This window comes from Vipera ursinii, assembly GCF_947247035.1.
Source record: "Vipera ursinii genome assembly, chromosome: 3".
Taxonomy (NCBI): Eukaryota; Metazoa; Chordata; class Lepidosauria; order Squamata; family Viperidae; genus Vipera; species Vipera ursinii.
In genome coordinates, this window is record NC_139516.1 from 43,298,490 (window position 1) to 43,320,650 (window position 22,161).

The 22,161-nt window shown below is 42.5% G+C and overlaps 1 protein-coding gene across 1 annotated transcript; it reads left to right on the plus strand.

Annotated features, from left to right (window-relative positions):
- Nucleotides 1-535: 535 nt before the first annotated feature.
- Nucleotides 536-21,378, plus strand: CTSE (cathepsin E; the record flags this gene model as incomplete). The annotated part of the gene is made up of 8 exons (XM_083357493.1): nt 536-688; nt 7,777-7,894; nt 11,178-11,296; nt 12,661-12,860; nt 13,367-13,489; nt 17,137-17,278; nt 19,000-19,098; nt 21,214-21,378. Exons 1-8 carry the CDS (start codon nt 620-622, stop codon nt 21,376-21,378), a joined length of 1,035 nt encoding a protein of 344 aa, XP_083213619.1. The 5' UTR covers nt 536-619.
- Between the last annotated feature and the right edge of the window lie 783 nt (nt 21,379-22,161).

The window sequence follows — 22,161 nt, forward strand, 5'->3', positions numbered from 1 at the left end:
CTCCGCTGCCAAAATGAAATGGTTGATCTTTTTAGCGTTTTACATTTGGATGACTAGTGGATTACAAAGGTAAGCTCATTTCTTTCTTCCTCTGCACCACCCGCCCCCCATTTTTCTTATTTAATATTAGAAATTACAGTTACAAAGCTGCACTGGGATAGCAGTCCCTTGAAACTTCTTTAACTTTCTACAAGTACAGCACAGTTCCAGTATTAGCAGAAACACATCAGCAATGTTTTGTGAATAATCAGTAATGCATTTAGATAAATTTACGAGACATTAACAAGACATATTAATTGTAAGAAGGGGAGAGGCCCCAAAACAACTATGGGTATCATTTTACTCTCTTCAAAATATTACAAATCCATCCTGATGTACTGTACATTCTGTTCCAAATTCCTGTAAATAACACATAAAAAACCCTAACCTCAGTGGAATTCTACTACTGCCTGTACTAGAATAAAATGCTTTTCAGATTTTCTTATTTCTGTTCATCAGCATTAAGCATATAGCTCCTTCCCTCCTCTCCAGAGTTACCCTGAAAAGACACCGATCTTTGCGGCAAAAATTGAGGGAACGTGGGCAATTGACTCAGTTTTGGAAGAAATACAAGGTAGACATGACACAGTACACTCAAGACTGCTCAGCCTTCCAAGAAGCCAATGAACCCCTCTTTAACTATCTTGATGTAAGTTAAGCATGAATGAAACTAGGGGGTGGGGAGGGGAGAGAGGCAGAAATATGTTAGCTTATAAAGAAGACAAATGTCACATTTTTTTTTCAATGACAGAATTTAATTTTATTAAACTCTTATCCTGTGCTAACAACACTGCATAAAAATCCAGGAGTTATTTGACAGTCTGCCACATATTCCTGGTTTATTATATATTATGAGGCCACTGAGAAATGCAATGGCAATGTTGAAAGGGCTCGGCTTAGTTTATATGTATGCATTATAAAAAATTCATACATTTTACTGGTATGAAACATTATTATCTGGGGAAAAGATATAGTTGCCTTAAAGATTTGTAAACATGGCCTATGTCTCTATACTTATGTGCTCTAATGCACTGCTTGGCATTGTAACTGTGCTAAAGTCCAGAGCCAATGCCATGAATGTATATATCTGTCCTACAAGCGAAAAAGAAAAGATATTGCCCCATCTTTCCCACTTACTCATCAGATATTTCAGTGGTATCAAAGTTTTCACTTGATGCTTAAGAGGACTATGAAATGTTTGGCTACATTTGCAAACATATAAGTTGAATATAAGTGGAAACTGACAATTTAGCACTTCTGCGAACATGAAATGAACTGCCCTATTTCACACTCCATCACCTCCCAATATTATTTCCTCTTAGCCAACTCTGAAAGTGGATTAAAAGAAAATTGGTGTGTAATACAAATACACAGATCCGCCCTAAGAACTAAATGTGTCAAAAACCTTTCACAGTCTGCTTCAAAATCTGCTGGAGAGTTAAAACCAAGCTGAACGTACTTACACCTAGAGAAATTGGTCTCTGATGATGGGAAAGTCTGTGAATGGGTTGAATTGAACAGACATAATTTTGTTCCATGCAAGCCTTAGACAACTGGAATGAACAATGTGGAAGGATAGGACCAGATTTCCATTCACATCCATGTCCTACTACTTCTCACCTTTTCAGATATGTCTGAATGCCTGCAGAGTGTTTATATCTATAGTTTATCTGAGGCAAAGATGAGAGAGGCAATGGCTTCGGTTCAAGGATTTATTAACTTAGCCTGGACAAGGCAGAACGGTACAAACAGCCTTTATATAGGCAACTGTCAAACAAGTCAACAAATCAGGGACGGGTGTTTTCCCGCCGAGGGGACCCTGTACCAATAATCAGCTGGCAGCTTTTGACATTTCCCTAGTGATAGCGCATGCGCATTGGGGCTGGGGAATCCTGTCAGCTGGCTGCCCTAGCAGCCGGGCGCCCAGATAATCCAGCCGGCATTTTTGACAGCTAGCGCCTGTCAGTGTGTGCGGTCTAGGCGCATGCGTCACTTTGACAGCTTCGCGGCTGCCGCCGCTTTGACAGTTCGCAACTGCTGCTGTTTGACAGCTCACAGTTGCTGGAGCGCATGTGCGGCTTTTGACAGCTGTCAGAACGGCCGCGTGGAGCGGCTTTGACAGCTCGGGGAGTGTGACTGCGCGTGCACGTTTCCTTTGACAGCTGTCAGTGCGGCCACGTGGAGTGGCCTATGACAGCTGTCATTTGTGGAATACACTGCACCCCTTTCCCCCCCTTGAAATTAAACAGTGTAACTTAGAACAGTTCTTTAACTTGTGGTTGAACGTGTTGGCGTGCTACCGGCCCACTCGAAATCTGTCAGGTATGCAGGGGGTCGTTTGGGTCTTGTGGATCTGCGGAGCGGTGGTTACTCGTCTGTCGCGGGAGTCTCCTCGGGGGTTACGGTTTGAAGATCGGGGGGTGTTTGGGCATTTGCAGGGTGATTGGTGCTGTGAGGGTCGGGGACTTCGGTGGTCGGTTCTGGCGGGGTATTGGTGGGTGCCCTGGGTCGTAGTTGGTCTGCATGTCTCCGAAGGGTGAGCCCTCCGCCGACGTTGATGGTGTAAAACAGGGGGCCGGTCTGATCGAGGACCACCCCCTGGTTCCATTTATCCCTTCCCCCATAACTGCGGGCCCAGACATTTTGTCCTTGATTGAATATTCTTGATGGCGGAGCATCGGGTTTTTCCGCTGCAGGCCTGTCTGGGTGGAGTCTGTCGAGACGAGTCACCAGCCGGCGACCCCATCGGAGTTCGGTGGTGGATTTCCCGGTGGTGGACACAGGTGTGGTGTGGTGAGCGAGGAGGAATCGGGCGAGTCGGAGGTGCCAGTCTCCAGTGACGAGCCTGCGGAGGGAGTCTTTAGTGGTCTTCACCATGACCTCTGCGAGGCCATTACTCGACGGGTGAAAAGGGGCCGATGTCGCGTGTCTAATACAATTGCTCGTCGTGAAGATCTGAAAATCACAGGAGGTAAATTGAGGCCCGTTGTCAGTGATAATTACGTCAGGAAGACCGTGGGTCGTGAAAACCCCCCTTAAAGCTTGAATGGTGGCACTTGTGGTGGTGCTGCAAACCGGGAGAACCTCCAACCACTTGGAATAGCTATCTACTATGATTAGAAAGGTTTGTCCCTGGAAGGGGCCAGCGAAATCGAGGTGGATTCGAGACCAGGGGTTTTTCGTGGTTTCCCATTTGTGTATGGGAGCATGGGGAGGCGCTGGTCTGGTTTGCTGGCAGAGGTAGCAGCCGGCTACGTGTTCCTCGATGTCCCTGTCAATTGAAGGCCACCATACGTAACTGCGTGCCAAAGCTTTCATCTTTGTGACGCCAGGGTGACCCTTGTGTAGGGTCTGGAGGACCCTGGGTCTGTGGCAGGGAGGGACTATCACTCTGCATCCCCATAGAATGCAGCCTAAATGGGTGGTGAGCTCGTGGCGTTTCGTAAAATAAGGTTGGATGGAGGGGCTTGGGCAGGTAGACTGCCAACCTGATGATGCCCAGGACAGGATTCTGCTGAGCATTGGATCCCTGCTGGTGGCGGAGGCGATGTCCCTGGCTGTCACTGGGCATTCAGAGAGCTCCTGTATGGCTAGTATACGGCCTGCTGGGGCTGGGTCCGGGTCTATTTGTGGCAGGGGAAGTCTGCGGAGACCGTCTGCATGGGACATCTCTTTGCCAGGCTTATAGATTAGCTGGTAGGAATATGCGGATAGAAATGTGGTCCACCGCAGCATGCGAGGGGACAAAACTTGGGGCGTTTGACGGTCCCATGTGAATATCCCCAGGAGGGGTTTGTGATCTGTGTAGATGGTGAAGGGTCTGCCATATAGATAATCGTGGAATTTCTTAATTCCTGCTACTATGGCCTGTGCTTCTTTATCGATTTGAGCGTAGTTGCGTTCGGCCCTTGAGAGGGTCCTAGAGTAATACGCTATTGGGGCTTGGGTGCCATTGTTTAAGGAGTGGCTTAGGACTGCCCCGATTCCATAAGCAAGCGATGCATAGGGGTTTGGTCTCGTTGTAGTGAGATATGGTGGTATCGCTGGACAGTAGTTGTTTTAGCTTAATAAAACTGTCGTTATGTGTGGTGGTCCATTGCCAAGGGGCTCCTTTGTCTAGCAATCTATGGAGCGGCTCTGCTATTGTGGCTTTGCCTGGTAGGAAAGCATGGTAAAAATTTAGGAGCTCTAGGAATGCCTGGAGATCAGTTTTGTTTTTGGGGGCAGGGGCAGCCTTAATGGCCTGGATTTTTGAATTGATGGGGTGAATGCCTTTGCTGTCTATCCTGTAGCCAAGGAAATCTGTGGAGGGTACCCCGATAGAACATTTTTCCCGTTTTAGCTTTAATCCGGCTGCCCGGAATCTGCTGAGGACCTCGTGCAGTCTGGTTGCCAACATGTGAGTGGAGTCGCCCGCGATGAGCACGTCATCGAAGTATGGGCATACTCCGGGGATGCCTTTAAGGGTGCGTTCCATGACTTCCTGGAATATTCCAGGTGCCACGGATATGCCGAATTGGAGGCGGTTTACTTTGAACGCCCCGCGGTGTGTGACTATAGTTTGGGCGTCTGCGGTCTCTCTGGTGACAGGGAGTTGCAGGAAGGCATGTGCCAAATCTAGTTTTGCGAAAACGGAGCCGGAGCCAATTTCTGAAAGAACGTCTCTAACAGAGGGGACGGGGTACGCGTGAGGGTTCAATGCGCAGTTAAGAGTGGCTTTGTAATCTGCGCAGATTCTCACGTCTCCGTTGGGTTTGACAGGCATCACAATGGGGGTTTCCCAAGTTCCGCTGTCAGTGGGCTCCAGGACTCCTAAAGCGACTAAGCGATCTAACTCTTTGTCTATTTTTTGCTTTAACGCAAAGGGGACTTTTCTAGCCTTGATTCTAATCGGTCCCAGCTTGGGTTTGAGCTTGAGGTCGATGGGCGGGCCGTTGTATTTGCCTAGTGAGCCGTCGAATACATCTGCAAAATTTTTGCAGATGTTTTCTAATGACTGGGGTTGGATGCAGTTTGTCCCTTCAAGGCGAATGCCTAATGCCTCAAACCAGTCCAGTCTGATGAGGCTGGTCCGGGCGTGCTCGGTTATTTGTGCTACTAGACTCCCTTTAAATTTTTTGAATTCGACCTTTAGGTTGGCCTGTCCTTTTAAATCTATGGGGGCGCCCTGGAAATCCACCAGCAGGACCTTTGAGGGTTGCATGGGGATACGGCATTTGGATTTGGTTGCTATTTTTTGGAGCGTGTCCCATGACAGGATGGAGACGGAGGACCCAGAGTCGACCTCCATCTCGCAGGGGACTCCCTGAATCTTGACCCAGGCCCTGACCTTTGCACGGATGAGGTGTGTGGCAGAGGTTTTAGTTAGGGAGAATACAGAACCTACAGACCCCTGGGGAGGGCAGGGGAAGTTGGTCCTACCTGCGGGGATCTCGTCAAGCTCGTGGAGGGTCTCCCAGTTTTGACTGCGGCATGCAGAGCGGATGTGGCCGGTCTTCCCACAACCGTGACACTTCGCGTTCCTAAAGTGACATGTGGCCCTGGCATGGCCCCCGCCGCAGCTTGCACACTTTGCCCTGTTGCCGGTCTGAGGTTTTTTCATGCTGGGGGTTGCTGGTCTGTTCTGCCCACAGTTTCCTTCTCGACCGGCAACCATTCGATTGAATCGGGAGAGGATTGCGTCAACTCCGGCGCCGGGCTCTGGAGGCCCTTGGTCGATCTCCCGAGCCTGGTGGACTGATGCACCGGGGTTGTCGCCGAACGCCGGGGGGTCTTCACGGTGGCTGTCCTCATATGCCATTATCTCTAACGTGAGCTCTGCAAGGTCCATTGTGGGTCTCGCCACAAGTTTCCTCTGCAGGCGCTTGTTCTGGAGGCCGGTGATGACTTGGTCTCGTATTCGGTCCTCCAGGTCTGGGAAATGGCATTTCCGAGCGGCGTGCCGGACTCCAGCGATGAAGGTGGTGGAAGGTTCTCCGGGTTGCTGTTGACGGCGAGCAAAGTAGAGCCACCAGTACAGCTCTGACCGCCTAGGCATGAAGTGTTTGCTGAGGCGATCTGTGAGCTCAGCATAGGGCACCGTGGCGACCGGGTCCGGGCTACAGAGTCCAACGGTGATGTCGTATACCACCGGCCCACTGAGGCATAGGAGCGCGGCGGCCTTATGGCGGTCCTCGGTGATTTTATTCACGACGAGGTACCCCTCGACTTGGCCCCAATGCGACTCCCAGCCTTCCGGGTGGCGGACATCGAACTCTCTCACATGCCCGAGATTAGCCATGCTGGGTTAGCGGTACTGTGGCACTAGGAGAGTTTGCCTGCCCCAGTCAGTGACTTAGCTCGTGACTTCAGCGATTTGACTGGGACGACTTCACCTCTAGGCCATGACTTCAGCTAGTTGTACCGCAATCCCATCCTCGTCACCAGGTAGTTTATCTGAGGCAAAGACGAGAGAGGCGATGGCTTCCGTTCAAGGATTTATTAACTTAGCCCGGACAAGGCAGAACGGTACAAACAGCCTTTATATAGGCAACTGTCAAACAAGTCAACAAATCAGGGACGGGTGTTTTCCCGCCGAGGGGGCCCTGTACCAATAATCAGCTGGCAGCTTTTGACATTTCCCCCGTGATAGCACATGCACATTGGTGCTGGGGAATCCTGACAGCTGGCTGCCCTAGCAGCCGCGTGCCCGGATAATCCAGCCGGCATTTTTGACAGCTAGCGCCTGTCAGTGTGTGTGGTCTAGGCGCATGCGTCACTTTGACAGCTTCGCAGCTGCCGTCGCTTTGACGGTTCGCGGCTGCTGCTGTTTGACAGCTCACGGTTGCTGGAGCGCATGCGCAGCTTTTGACAGCTGTCAGAGCGGCCGCGTGGAGCGGCTTTGACAGCTCGGGGAGTGTGACTGCGCGTGCACGTTTCCTTTGACAGCTGTCAGTGCGGCCACGTGGAGCGGCCTATGACAGCTGTCATTTGTGGAATACACTGCAATCTACTCCAAAAATTTTTTTTTCCATTTTACGCTTATCTGAATTCTCCCTTTTTACTGCATGCTTGTGATGGAAAGACAGAAGAATGAGCCAGCTTTTTTCTTTCTAATAAATCACTCTTTTTTATTCTTCTAGATTTTAGATTTATATAATAATCTTGTTCCTCAAATAAGGGTATATCCAGGAGCATACTGATAGGAAAATAGTAGATACCTTAAGTGGGAAAATAAACACAGATTTTTATCAAGAAAATGTTGCAATTTAAATGCTCGAGATTAAAATTAAAAATGCAGGTGTACAACTGGATTATGAGTAAGCTGCCCCCAAAATTCCACTAAATTAAAATCCCATTTAAACTCTTGATCCATTTATGCAAACAACAATTCCTTGGCATAATAGAAATACTGACTGTAAAATGATGATGATGATGATGATGATGATGATAATAATAATAATAATAATAAATAATAATAATAATAATAATAATAATAATAATAATAATAATAATAATAATAATAATAGTTGGAAGGGAACTTGGAGGTCCTAGTCCAACCTCCTGCTGAGACAGGAAACCCTAGACTATTTCGGACAAATGGTTGTCCAATCTCTTCTTAAAAATTTCCAGTGTTGGAGCATTTGACAAGATTCCCCTCAGGTTTGGAAAAAAGTTCCACTTTATGTAGGTCTAATAAGTGCTTCTCCATTCCAGTATATGAAATAGAAACACTTCTTTGTTTTCCTGTTCTGGCAGGTGGAATACTTTGGACAGATCTCCATTGGAAACCCTCCACAGAGTTTTAATATACTGTTTGACACTGGTTCCTCCAACCTCTGGGTACCATCTGTTTATTGTGTCAGCAAGGCTTGTGGTGAGCATTGGGCAAGGGGAAAGGAAGGCATGATTTTTAAAAATATCATTTTGATGCTTGCTCTATTTAAAGGTATATACACTAATAAAATCTATAGAGAAGCCTGTTGGGTTTTGTAGATGCCAAACATTGATTTGCACATGGCAGAAACCTTAAGAAAATTACTTTAAATTATGCTGTATGAAAACTGTTAACATTGTTTATGTTAGAGGTACTTGTAGAACTAGCACTATTCAGAGTAGTAAATGTTGTTCATACTTCCAATAAATCCAAATGTACAGCAATTTGCTGTCATTTGATTTTCCTTGGTAAACACATAACAACAATTGCATAGCACATTTGCTACGTGCAATACTGAAAATCCAGTTATTGAGTAGAAGTGTAATATATAGCCATTCTGTTGGACTTGTAGTACGCTGTAGTATTCTTAACATTTTGTCCATCTGTAATCTGCAAAACAGAAATGAAATCTTGCTGTTTTACCATGTTAAATCTAAAATAAGATTGCATTCAGGAAAATAAAAGTTTTTGTCAAGCGCCAAGGAACAGAAGATCCAGGCAATTCAAATGAGTATAAAAATGTATTGCAAGCTTAAGCTTTCTGCAAGAATCTGATGGTGATAGATAAGAGTCACAGGAATTCAGACTTCCGGTTCCTGTTTTCCAACGAGCAGTCTGAAGTTTCGGAATGCCAAACTCTTCGGCTGAAATTTCTTTTTGTTGGGGACCCTAAGGGTCCAGAACCCACCCTGAAGGGGTGGAATGAAGGAAGGAAATCCCAGGGACTTAGGAGAGATGGCGGTCTCCCCAAACAGTCCAGGAGAAGCCTCCCAGAAACCAACAGAAGAAAAGGCTAGCTAACTCCATGTCCAGTCATAGTTGGAGACAACGGAAGTCATAAGCTTTTAAACTAAGCGGATTTAAAACAGCATGCTTGAATCTGGGTAAGAATATTGATTTTCTCTATCCTACCTATTTTCCTGAAGAAGAAAGTCCCAAAAAAAAGAGATCTCCGGAAAAAAGAAAGGAGGGGGATTTTACTCCCTCCTTTTGATTACTGGAAGTGGTGAAACTTACCCTTTAAAGAGAGAGAAAAGACTAGAAAGACCTGAAAAATGAGCAAACGCTGACACCTACTGGTGGATGAGGATTCTTTTTTTCTCTGACCCTCAAAGTTCTTAGAAAATGCAGCTGTGTAAACAAAGTGAGAGTAACAAATCTGAAGCAATGAATACTGCACAAAAGGAAACATATGATAAGCGGCAACAATTTCAAAGGACAATGATTTTAAATTACAAAGAAATACAGAACAACCCTGACAGTATGAATCAACTTATCTCCAACTTAATTTCACTCCAAGAAATTTCCCAGGAAAATACAGTAGAGATGACTGAACATAATTCTGAGGATAGAGACTTAAAGATGGAACCGTATAAAATAAAAAATTATGATTTAATTCAAATGGAAATATTTCAACATGTCCAAGCAACTTTGAAGATAAGGAAAAGAATGAGAAAAAATACTTTACAGGGAAACGAATGATGCAGCAAAACATACTGATTAAGAAAGGCAATGGCCAGAGAAAAAAGATTAAAATGGAAATTAAGAAAATAGATGATGGGACTTATCAGAGAGAATACTTAAAAAAGAAACATTTGTTTGAATATGGCTAAAAATGGAAAAGCTTTGGAATATATTACTCTTAGAGAGATGTTTTTTTCTCTTCTTTTTATTAACAAATGCAATAAGAAACATTTGTTTGAATATAGCTAAAGAAATGGAAAAACTTTGAAATATATTACTCTTAGATGATTTTTTAAAATTAATACAATATGTTTTTTTTCTTTTCCATTCTGTAAAAAAAAATTAAATGATTTAAATAAAGCAAATGTTTTAGTTATTTAAATGTGACGATAAGAAAAGCATAAAAAAGTATTTTGAATGAGAGTTAAAGGATTAGATGATTAGAACTACTGAATGGAATGCTTAAAGTTTAAATAAATTAAATACATTCTCAGCTATGGTCAAAAAGAATAAGAAATTGAGGGAATAAATATATATTAAATTAGGAGGGATACATATTTTAAGTTATATGTTATTTTTTGTATCTCAGTGCTTTTGTCTTTTTTGTCTTTTTTCTTTCTTTTCCCCCTCTTTTTTGTCTCTCCTTTTCCTTTCTCTTTCTACTTTTTTACTTATTGATTAAGAATTATAAAAGTATGAGAGGGCTTATATGGAAAAAAATAAGAATTAAATCCACCAATGTAAATGTAGTTAATTGTTGAAAAAATTGTCACTAGTAAAAATATTTAGGATTTGGGGGGAGAAATAAGCTGAAATAAGCACGGTAACAGGATTTACGATAAGGCAACTAAAATGACAAATAGGATTATTGGAAAAACTATATACTTAATTGTTGTTAATCAAAATAATGAGAATTGTCTTAATCTAATGTTTTGCAAAGAAAGATACTTTGGGGAAAGGGGAAATCTAATGAAATTAACATATGGAATATAGATTATAGAAATCAATTGTTAAAGATTGTCTTATAAATGTTACCCAGACAACATACTGTTTACAAATTACTGAATGATTTTATGTTATGTTAAAAAATACCAATAAAACATATACAAAAAAAAGAGTCACAGGAATTCAGGGTAGGCTGGACTTAGATGTCTTGTGGGTGTGAAGGGACTCATGACTGATGATGCTTTTGACCCCTCCCTCGAGCTCAGCCTGGTCATCTCCTACAGTTATGTTATGAAAAAAGAAGTAAAGTAATTGGGTGAATGACGGCTTGTAATAATTTAGTAGCACAATATTAAGTATGTTTTTTCAGAAGGTTTACTATAAAAGATAAAACAACATGAATGGCAATTCAAGGTTGTTGTTCTTTGCACATTTTTCCATAAGTATTCTCTATCAACAACTTATTTTTGAGAATATATATATGTGAAATAAGGAGTGCTTGTATAACTTAGATAACCATAGTTGCAATTATAAATATATTTTCATTACTGAATCATTGGCAACTCTCATGTGCAAAATGACTGTCTTGTGCTGAAGGTACAAGCAGCACATTCATATTGCTTTATTTTAAAATAAAGTCCATTCGATAGAGTTCATTCACTGTATACAGCTGTGTGGATTCATAAGGCTGTAATCTTGTATATATTGTACTTGAATAAATATGCACAGGGCTGGATTGCAAAAGTCCATAGCCCAATAAGGTCAGAGATACAAGCATTGAGGTTCCCTTTTTATTTTTATTTTTCAATTACAGTTGAACACTCCAGATTTCAGCCATCAAAGTCCAGCACCTACACTGAAGTGGGTACTTCTTTTTCCATTCACTATGGCACTGGTAGCTTGACAGGAATAATTGGAATGGATCAAGTGACTGTAAGTGAAAGATCCTATTCACTTAAAAAGAATTTGATGTTTTATCATTTAGCCAATTATTCTGATATGGTAAGGCGTTATCCTGCCTGTAGAGGCTACAGTATCTGTATTTATCACTGAGTTCCAAACCACTGTTCATTATAGCTTCAAATGTCCTTTCAGGGAAAATGACCAGCACATTATAAAAATGGTCCATAAGGTATTTTTGGTGGCATGCCATCAAGGAGCCAGGTTACAAATGATTACAGTATTAATAGGCTTTGCTTTCATTTTCTATGTGTGTTCAAAAGATTCATTAGGAGAACTCTAATGAAATATATCTTCTATAGTATTTGAGCAATTGGACTTCCCTTTTTCCTCCTGTGGCCCCACAGAGGAGCACAATGACTTGGTGCAGATTTTTAAGATATGCATGGAGCTGCAGGGGAAACCTGGCCCAATCCCATCATGGAAAGTGCTATCTGAATGGTATTGTCTAGTCCTTATGTGTTCTTCCTTGCTTCTAGAACAATCTTTCTCAACATGAGTATGATTTTTGGGCAGTTTTAGGATGGATGAAGAACACTTCATCTCTATGGTGGGGAAAGGCCTTATATCAGGGGTGTCAAACTCAATTTCATTGAGGGCTGCATCAGCATTGCGGTTGCCCTCAGGGGGCCGGGTGGGTATGGTCTGGGTGGGCGTGGCTAGAGTGCATATGGCCTACTGGGTGGGCATGGCCAGCTCTACATCGTTCGCATCAAGGGTGCCTATGGGGGCCTGGGCAGGAGTGGCACAGATCTGAGGGTCTCTGGCAGAAGGAGGGTCTTTGGGCCAGGGCCAAGGCAGCGGGGGCCGTTCCCTCACTGTTTCCAGGATGGCTTCGTGGGCCACATGAAACCACTTCATGGGCCTTGTGTTTGACATGTCTGCCTTATATCTTGAATATATAATTCAACCTGACCTTGAATCAGAATATGTTGCATCAGACTTGGTGCAATTTATTTAAAGTAGCATTAGCTGTCCAAAGTCTCCACAATGAAACACCAATTCCAGTCTTTTTTTGATGGAGGGGGGCGGGGGAGAGGGGAGAAGGAAGGAAGGAAGGAAGGAAGGAAGGAAGGAAGGAAGGAAAGGAAAGGAAAGGAAAGGAAAGGAAAGGAAAGGAAAGGAAAGGAAAGGAAAGGAAAGGAAAGGAAAGGAAAGGAAAGGAAAGGAAAGGAAAGGAAAGGAAAGGAAAGGAAAGGAAAGGAAAGGAAAGGAAAGGAGGAAAGGAAAGGAAAGAAGGAAGAAAGGCTTTCTCTGTTAAAAGAATTCTATGGCCCATTACAGTGACTAGTTTCTTGACACAGATTAAAATTAATATCTAGGATTTCTGTTTTCAGGTTGAAGGACTCACCATAGTAAATCAACAGTTTGCAGAAAGTGTCTCTGAACCTGGTAACACCTTTCTGGATGCAGAATTTGATGGGATACTTGGTCTGGCCTATCCATCCTTGGCTGTGGATGGTGTCACCCCTGTATTTGATAATATGATGGCCCAAAACCTGGTGGACTTACCAATATTCTCAGTTTACATGGACAGGTAGTGTATAAAAAGTTGACTCTTCCTCCCAATACTGTAGAAAGTTTTCCTTCCAGATTAGCACCTGCTTTACTTGTAATCAATAAAAGCCAATACCAAAGGAAACCATATGATTGGCTATTTAAAAAAAACAAAAAACCACTTCTTTAGCAGGAAAAGGGAAGGTTTTCTCTTTCCCTATAAATTGGTGAATGTCTTATTTTTGGAACTGGGACCAGATTCCAAAGCGAGCTATTATTTTTGTTTAGTATTGGAAAGAATAGTTATATTCGTGTACTTTCCTTTCTTGGACTCAGTCAATATTCCATTCATCATTGTGTCCAATGTCCAGGCATGATCCAGAGACAGCCCAGAGGACTGATGTGAGAAGCCTGGAAAATGTGGAATGTTAGAAAATGCGGGGGCATCAATTATGGTTTAGAATTTTGAAAAGAATGACTATGTAATAGAAAAAACACAAAGAAAAGGCTCGTGTCAATGTAATTATTTCTTCTTTCTCTCCTCAGAAACCCTTATTCTTCTATGGGAGGGGAACTGATTTTTGGTGGCTATGATGAGACCTATTTCAGTGGAAACCTTAGCTGGATTCCGGTCACTAAGCAGGGATACTGGCAGATCCAAGTGGATAAGTACGTATCTTGTTTGGAAGTAAGGGGGGGGATTCTCTGAGATAATAGCTACTTTTCTATCTCTCATGAATACTAGAATTCAGGGTAATTGCGCATTTAGGGCTCAGACTTGTCAATCTTGCATAGAAGCACCACATCTGTTTCATAAATCCCAACCTTTCACTGTTACAATGAGCTGTAATCATCTTTTAACTATTTAGCTGGATATGATATATATTTATCCTTTGAGTTAGAGAGCTATTTTTCACTATTTTAAAAGCCAGGAAGTTGGTTTAGGTGATTATGTATATTAATTATATCATTGTCTGTAACAGATGTTTTTATAAAAGTATTCACCAATTCTCCAAATGTTGTAAATAATTCCTTGTGGATAAAAGAAATTCCATCTATTACTTGTCTATTCACCCCCCCCATCCTTCCCTTCACATCTTTTTATATTGAAAAGCAAAGTAGCAATGCTTTGAATATTCTCTAAGTTTCTAGTTTGTAAAATTCCAAGTCACACATGAGGTTTGAGAAAAATTTCAAATTCAGTTGCTGTCATTGTGGAAGAATTCCTGCTTTATGGACAGAATCTAAACCTCCAAATCTTTTCCTATCTACTGAGCTTTGCTTCCTTGATACCAAAAGTCCTAGGAAAGTTTGAGATCAGCAACCATAAATCCTAAACTTTCAATATCTTTATAGAAGGCCTCAGTTACATCAAATGTGCAAGATAACTCTTGTTGATTGACTGCAGTTCTTGCCTAAGAAGTTGCAGAATGAAGAAATATTTGCTTTTAGACCCACAACAGTAGGTAAACTTCCAGACAATTAGATAGTAATTTAGTACTAGATTTACTATATTAAATATAGCATTTTTTTGCATCTTGTTGCAATTTTTGCAAACCAGATAAGGTTACTTTACACTATCCATGTGTCAAGAAAAAATATGGAGATTCCTGAAGGGGCATTATAGTCTCAGCTAGAGGCAAACAAAATAACTTTGTGAGATGCCAAAATTCCAAGTGTGTCTTTCTTAACTAAGTAATCTCATTTTAGGAGACAAAGATATTCTTCTCCCTTGGTACAACCAGAAATGTTGTTCACTTAACATTTAAAAATCTACTAATCTCTATCACTGCACATCTCTACCACAGATCTTTGCAAAGAGGAACCGTTGTGTCACCCCCCGCCGCCGGACTGTGGAACCAACCAGGTGGTTCCGTCCCAGGCGCCTAATGGACCCAGAACGGTCCCAGATGGTGCTTGGGTCCTTACCTATCTCCCTCACTCACAGCCCGGTCGATGCCTTGGTGGATGCCTGGGAAAGGGCGGCCACCAAGACACTCGACCGTGTTGTACCCTTACAACCCCAGACCCGGCACAGATCCCGTTGGGCCCCATGGTTTTCTGTGGAGCTCTGGGAGATGAAGCGTCGGAGATGGGGTCTAGAGAGCGGTTGGAGATCCACCCAGTCTGAATCTGACCGATTGCGACTAAGAGCCTTCACAAGGTCTTACCACGCTGCGATGAGGATGGCGAAGTCTAATTACTTTGCTGCCCTCATCGCGTCCACAGATAATTGCCTAGCCGCCCTGTTTAGGGTGACTCGCTCTCTCCTTAATTGGGAGACGAGGGAGGAACCCTTACAGGGATGGGCTGAGGAGTTTAGTCATCATCTGGTGGACAAAATCGCTCAGATCCGGACCGGTTTGGACTCTGACTGGGCAGAGTCTGACATGGAGGAATCAAGCGGTCTTGAGCATGTTATCTGGACTGAGTTCGACCCTGTTTCCCCTGATGACGTGGACAGGATCATGAGGAGACTGAGCTCCACCACTTGTTTACTGGACCTGTGCCCCTCCTGGCTGGTTTATGCGGCTTGGGAGGAGACACGAGTCTGGTTCCAGGCAGTAATATCTGCTTCTTTGAAGGAGGGTATCTTTCCCGCTGCCTTGAAGGAGGCGTTGGTGAGACCCCTCCTCAAGAAGCCTGCCCTGGACCCGGCTATTTTAAATAACTACTGTCCGGTCTCCAACCTTCGCTTTTTGGCAAAGGTTGTTGAGAGTGTGGTGGCGCATCAGCTTCCTCTGTTCCTGGAGGAAACTGATTATCTTGACCCGTACCAATCAGGTTTCAGGCCCGGGTACAGCACGGAGACGGCATTGGTTGCACTGGTGAATGATCTCTGGCAGGATCGGGACAGGGGATATTCCTCTGTCCTAGTCCTTTTAGACCTCTCAGCGGCTTTCAATACCATCGACCATGGTATCCTACTGCGGCATCTCAGGGGGTCGGGAGTGGTGGTACTGTTTTACGGTGGTTCTCCTCCTACCTCCTGGGCCGCTCACAGTCGGGGTTGATGGGAGGGCAGAGGTCCGCCCCGAGGTCTCTCATTTGTGGAGTCCCTCAGGGGTCAGTCCTCTCTCCCCTCCTGTTCAACATCTACATGAAACCGTTGGGCGAGCTCATTCGAGGTTTTGGGGTGGGGTATCATCAGTATGCTGATGATACCCAACTTTTTCTTTCCACCCTGAACCAACCCAGTGATGCACTCAACGTGATGTCCTGTTGCCTGGAGGCGGTCCGGGTTTGGATGGGGAGAAACAGTCTTCGTCTCAATCCTGCCAAGACTGAGTGGCTGTGCATACCGGCATCTCGGGTTAACCAGGTCATTCCACCATTAATGATGGGGGGTGAGGTGTTACCCCCCATCTATAGGGTTTGCAACTTGGGCGTCCTCTTGGATTCACGGCTCAATTTTGAAGACCATATAGGAGCCGTGACCAGGGGGGCTTTTGCCCAGCTTCATCTGGTGCGCCAGTTGTGGCCCTATCTGTACTGAGATGCCCTACTCACAGTCACCCATGTGCTCGTGACCTCCCAGCTAGACTACTGCAACACTCTCTACATGGGGCTGCCCTTGAGGACCACTCGGAGGCTTCAACTGGTGCAGAATGCAGCCGCGTGAGTTGTTATAGGAGTTTCCCGATACTCCCGTGTAACACCCCTTCTCCGTGAGCTGCATTGGCTTCTGGTTGCCCTCCGGGTGAGATTCAAGGTGCTGGTAATGACCTATAAAGCTCTAAATGGCTTGGGTCCGGATTATTTAAGGGAACACCTGCTGCCGGCATCAACTTCCCATCGTCCTGTGCACTCCCACAGGGAGGGTCTTCTCAGGGTACCGCCGGTTAAGGAATGCCGGCAGGCTATTCCCAGGGGAAGGGCGTTCTCTGTGGGCGCGCCGGCCCTATGGAACCAACTTCCCACGGAACTCAGGACTGCCCCCGACCTTCGCTCATTTCACCGGGACTTGAAAACCTGGTTCTTCGAGCTGTTTGGCCCAGACAGAGGGGTTTTAACTAATTAATTTATTGGGTTTTAGTTTAACTTCAGGGACTGTAATTTAATCATAGTTTTAACTGATTTTAATTTTGTATGTTATGTATTTTAATTCTCCCTGTAAACCGCCCTGAGTCCTACGGGAATAGGGCGGTATATAAATTTAAATAATAAATAAATAAATAAACTGGTAGACATTAAAACAGTGTCAGGTTCAAGTCAACCTATAATCATGTGTAAGAAAAGTTACCACTGTAAATATCTTGGAGAGGCATTACCACCAAAACCTGCCCCTCCCAAGTTTATTTCCATTTTCTTTTCAGTATCCAGGTTGGTGGAAAAGTTGCATTTTGTGCAAATGGATGTCAGGCTATAGTGGACACAGGAACATCTCTCATCACAGGCCCTTCTGAAGACATAAAGCAAATGCAAACATTAATTGGGGCAGAATTTATAGATGGTGAGGTAAGTCCCAACTTGGAAATCAGTTAACAGCATCCTAATCCTGGTGCTAATCTAGAATAAATTTAAAGCTAAAATTATTTCTTTACAATCCTAGTTCACTCTTTCATTTCCTCTTTTTGTTTCTTTCATTTTCATTACATTCCAGTTCTTTGAACTTTAAAGAAAATTTACGCTCCCATTTGGCAAAAGGTGAAACAAATGCTTTAAGGGGAGGCTTAGGAGAAGCAGTGAATTTAGGCCAGTTCATCTCCTGATTTAGCTTCTGAAGCAACTGTCTTTCTCCCCCAAAGTCATATAACTTTTGAGAGTTGGCAGCCCATTAGGTACCGCATAGATATTCTGACAGGGAGACCCACTAAGACAATTGGTGAAGCTACCCAATAATAGTCAACACTCCAGAAGACAAGCTTAAGATACAGAAGGATCTTGACAGACTTGAACATAGGGCACTATCTAACAAAATGAAATTCAATGGTGAAAAAAGTAAGTTTCTTCATTTAGGCAAGATAATCCAAATGCACAGGTATAGTTTAGGGGGTACCTTGCTCAATATTAGTGACTGTGAGAGGGATCTTGGAGTCCTAGTGGACAATCACTTAAATATGAGCCAGCAATGTGCTGCAGCTGCCAAAAAAGCCAACACTGTGCTAGACTGCATTAATACAGGGATAGAATCAAGATCACGTGAAGTCTTAATATCACTTTACAATGGGTTGGTAAGGCCACAGTTGGAATACTGCATCCAGTTTTGGTCACCATGATGTAAAAAGGATGTAGAGACTCTAGAAGGAGTGCAGAGAAGTGGACTGGAGGCTAAAACATACAAGGAATGGTTGCTGGAATTGGGTATGTCTAGTTTAATGAACAGAAGGGTGAGGGGTGACATGACAGCAGGGTTCCCATATCTCAGGGGCTGCCACAAAGAAGAGGGAGTCAAGCTATTTTCCAAAAAGCCTGAAGGCAGGACAAGAATCAATGGATGGAAACTAACCAAAGAGAGAAGCAACCTAGAACTAAGGAGAAACTTTCTGACAATTAGAAGAATTAATCAGTGGAACAACCTGCCTGCAGAAGTTGTGAATGCTCTAACACTGGAAATTTTTAAGAAGAGACTGGACAGCCATTTGTCTGAGATGGTATAGGGTTTCATGCCTGAGCAGGGGGTTGGACTAGATGACCTCCAAGGTCCCTTCCAACTACTATTACTACTACTACTACTACTATTACTACTACTACTACTACTACTACTATTATTATTATTATTATTATTATTATTATTATTATTATTATTATTATTATTATTATTATCCAGAGAGTGAGAAATGGCACTACAATGGGGCAAAAAAAGTGTGAAAGGCAGGCAATGTATGGAGCAAAGAGGTAGGGGAATTAGCCCTGTATCCTTCTTTCATCTCAACCAATCAGTCTTTTTAACCACTATGAGACTGTGTATTAGCATATTAAACACACAAGCAACCTTCAATTTCCTTAAATAAAAAGCAGCATTTGGATGGAGATAGATTGAATGAAGCAGAAGTAAAGGAATACCTAATCCTTATCATATCTTACCTACAGTATTTTTGGGCTGAAGCCTGGCTCAATGTTTTAGTATACTTGAAGACATCAGTGAAAAATAGATATTGCCCAGCTTATTATCTAGGACTTTTTTAAATTGAAATATTGGATTTTCACTATTGCAAACATATACCAATTGTTTACAGTATGCTGTGGAATGCAAGAATCTCAATGTGATGCCTCTTGTCACTTTCACAATCAATGGAAACTCTTATCCTCTTACTCCGGATGCTTATACTCTCATAGTAAGTGCTATCCCTCATTTCCTTCTGTGCAGCATGGCAAAACATATGTCATTCTTAGGAAGCATGGGGTATTATCTGTAATTTTGCTTTGGATAATGGGACATGGGGAAAGAACACTGATGTATTAGTAAGAGTTTTTCCATTCAGATGCTCAATTGAGTTTTTTCCCCCTGAGATTCAGAAAAGACAAGCTAAAAAAGGCCAAAGCAGACTTTTTAATTATGTACTATATAGTAAGGTTGCTTAATGAGAATTAGCCAGCTATTTATGTCTTTTAATCATCATTACAATAAACAGAAAATAATAACAACAATAAAAATGAAACAGTTTGGAGTAGTGGTTAAGGTACCACGCTAGAAACTGGGAGACAATAAGTTCTAGTCTTGCCTTAGGCATGAAAACTGGCTGGGTTACTTTGGACCACTGATTCTCTTTCTCAGCCCAATTCACTTATAAGGTTGTCATTGTGGAGAAAATAGGCTATATTTGCCCCCTTGAGATGTTTATAAAAATCATAAAACTGGGATATAAATAAAAATAGTAAAACTAAAGAATGAGGAAATGACAGATTTCCTTCATTCCCTTCATTTACTGGGAAGGAAGGGAGGGAGGGAACAAGAAAGGAAGGAAGGAGAAGGGAGGGAGGGAGGCAGGCAGGCAGGCATACCGTATGTGTTTGACAAGCTCTGTTGCTGTTGAAAAAAATACTGTGAGGAAAAGAATATTTACCACAATGATGGTCTTGTTTGTCCATAAAGGTGGGGGGACACTAGCATTCATACTAGACCAAAATCTTTATTAATTTTGTGTCTAACTTAAAAGCTAAAGTGTAATAAAAAGTAGGGGGAAGCTTACTTGATCTTTATAAGTCAATTTATGGAGCAAGGAAACATTTAAGAAGGAGTTACCCAAGCTTCCACCTCCCTACAAGTCTCATTAGAATAAACAACAATGATATAAAAAGGTGCCCAGTCTCTGAATTCTCCAGTTATCTCAATAAATTGAGGCTAATCAGAAAGATTAGGTCAAGTGATTCAGCTGTGAAGTCTAACATTTTCATTTAAACAATTATTTCTAAATTTTCATTTATACATTTAGCATTCACAAATTTGGGGCCTTTTTCCTTTTCTTTTTTGCAACCTATTTTCTCCTTGGGAGAGGAGATGATGCTTTCCAGCACAATAAAGCATGCTACAACCTGTTGCGTGGATCTTAGAAGACATATATACAAAGATAATAAAGAATATACACATACACAAATGCAATATAATACTGACTTGGAGGCATCTATATAAATCTTACATCAGGGGTCTTCAAACTTGGCCTTTTTATGACTTGTGGACTTCAACTCCCAGAATTCCTCAGCCAGGCTGAGGAATTCTGGGAGTTGAAGTCCACAAGTCATAAAAGGGCCAAGTCTGAAGACCCCTGTCTTACATGTACCTTTCAGGTTTTACTTCTTTTTTAGAGTAGGGAATTATTTTAAATTATAATGCTATTTTTGTTGTACTAAATATATTTTAGTGAAAGTAATGTCATAAACTAAGGCTCAGTGTCGTCATTGCCTTCTTCCTTCTATCTCAGTCCTTAGTTGAGCCATGAAGGTTCTTCAACAATCTTTTTTTTTTAAATCCCATTTATATCCCGCCCTTCTCCGAACACTCAGGGCGGCTTACAATCTAAGCACAAATCAAATGTGCTTAGCAATAGCCTTCATTCTATGTATATGCCTGCCTATTAGGGCTTTCGCTGCCCCCCAAGCGGCATTATTACAAAGTCAGCTTATTGCCCCCAACAATCTGGGTCCTCATTTTACCTACCTCGGAAGGATGGAAGGCTGAGTCAACCTTGAGCCTGGTGGGACTCGAACCTGCACTAATTGCAGGCAGCTGGTGTTACTTAAGGAGGCATTAGCCCACTGCTCCACCAAGACTCTCTCTCTCTTTCCCAACAAGGTCATCCTTCAGATATAAGGATGTTAACTTCTAGCATTTAAAGTTTCTGTGGTTAAAACTGCTTTTGTGTGTGGGTAAATGCTGGCAAAGAAATCTGAACATGATTGTCATAATTCAATATTAATTGATTTCATGCCTACATATCCTCTTTCCCATATAGGCCATTAGTGATGGGATGAGCATGTGCACCAGTGGCTTCCAAGGTTTAGATATAGACACAACACCTGGTCCACTCTGGATTTTGGGAGATGTTTTTATTGGCCAATACTACTCTGTCTTTGATCGGGGGAATAACCAAGTGGGATTGGCTCCAGCTGCCCTTTAAGAAGCTTACAGAGTAAAGGAATCTAAGCCTATTCCCTTTCTTATCTTCTTTTGAGCAGCAAAATCAAGTTTTCTGTCTCTTTTTTTTGTTTCCCATGTGAAATGCAATCAAGATTATGAGTTTTATCTATAAACACAAATTCCTTGAGGTCCCCTGGAGAAGAGCTGTTTAAATGTGTCAGTTCTCAGCATCAAGAGCTATGTTGATTTTGTCTTTTCTCATCAAGTAAATTAGATGAAATAAATCCTGAGAACTTCAAACTCAAAATGCTGTGTCATAGGTCACAGGTTGGGGCTATGTTTAAACAATGGGTTCAGCATGATTTATTGAATAAAGTGCACTGAGCTGGGTTGATCCATCATGTTAACTTATATATCGAAATTTACAAACTACACTGGTTGGTTTACATAACATCTTATCCACATTAATCAAAATACATTTTAACTGAATATCTTTTGCGAATCTAGTCTGACGTGAGGTTTTTTCTTTGCAAAAGAAAACAGGACTGCATCTTGCAAATGTATATGAAATTAATGTCTTAAGTAAATTCATGAATAAGAATCTTTTTAAATCAGCAGAAACCTTTAATAAAAATGTTTTTGTATTCCTAAAGTAATACATTGTGTGATAAATAATACTTGTGTAATTTTCTGAAATGAAAGAATCATGAAGGACTGAATAATGCATCAACATTCTGAATACATCAAATTTCTCATAAAACAGATGTGGGCACATTAATATCCAGTGCCAGATGTTTCTCTCAATCTTTTTTGAAGATCAGGG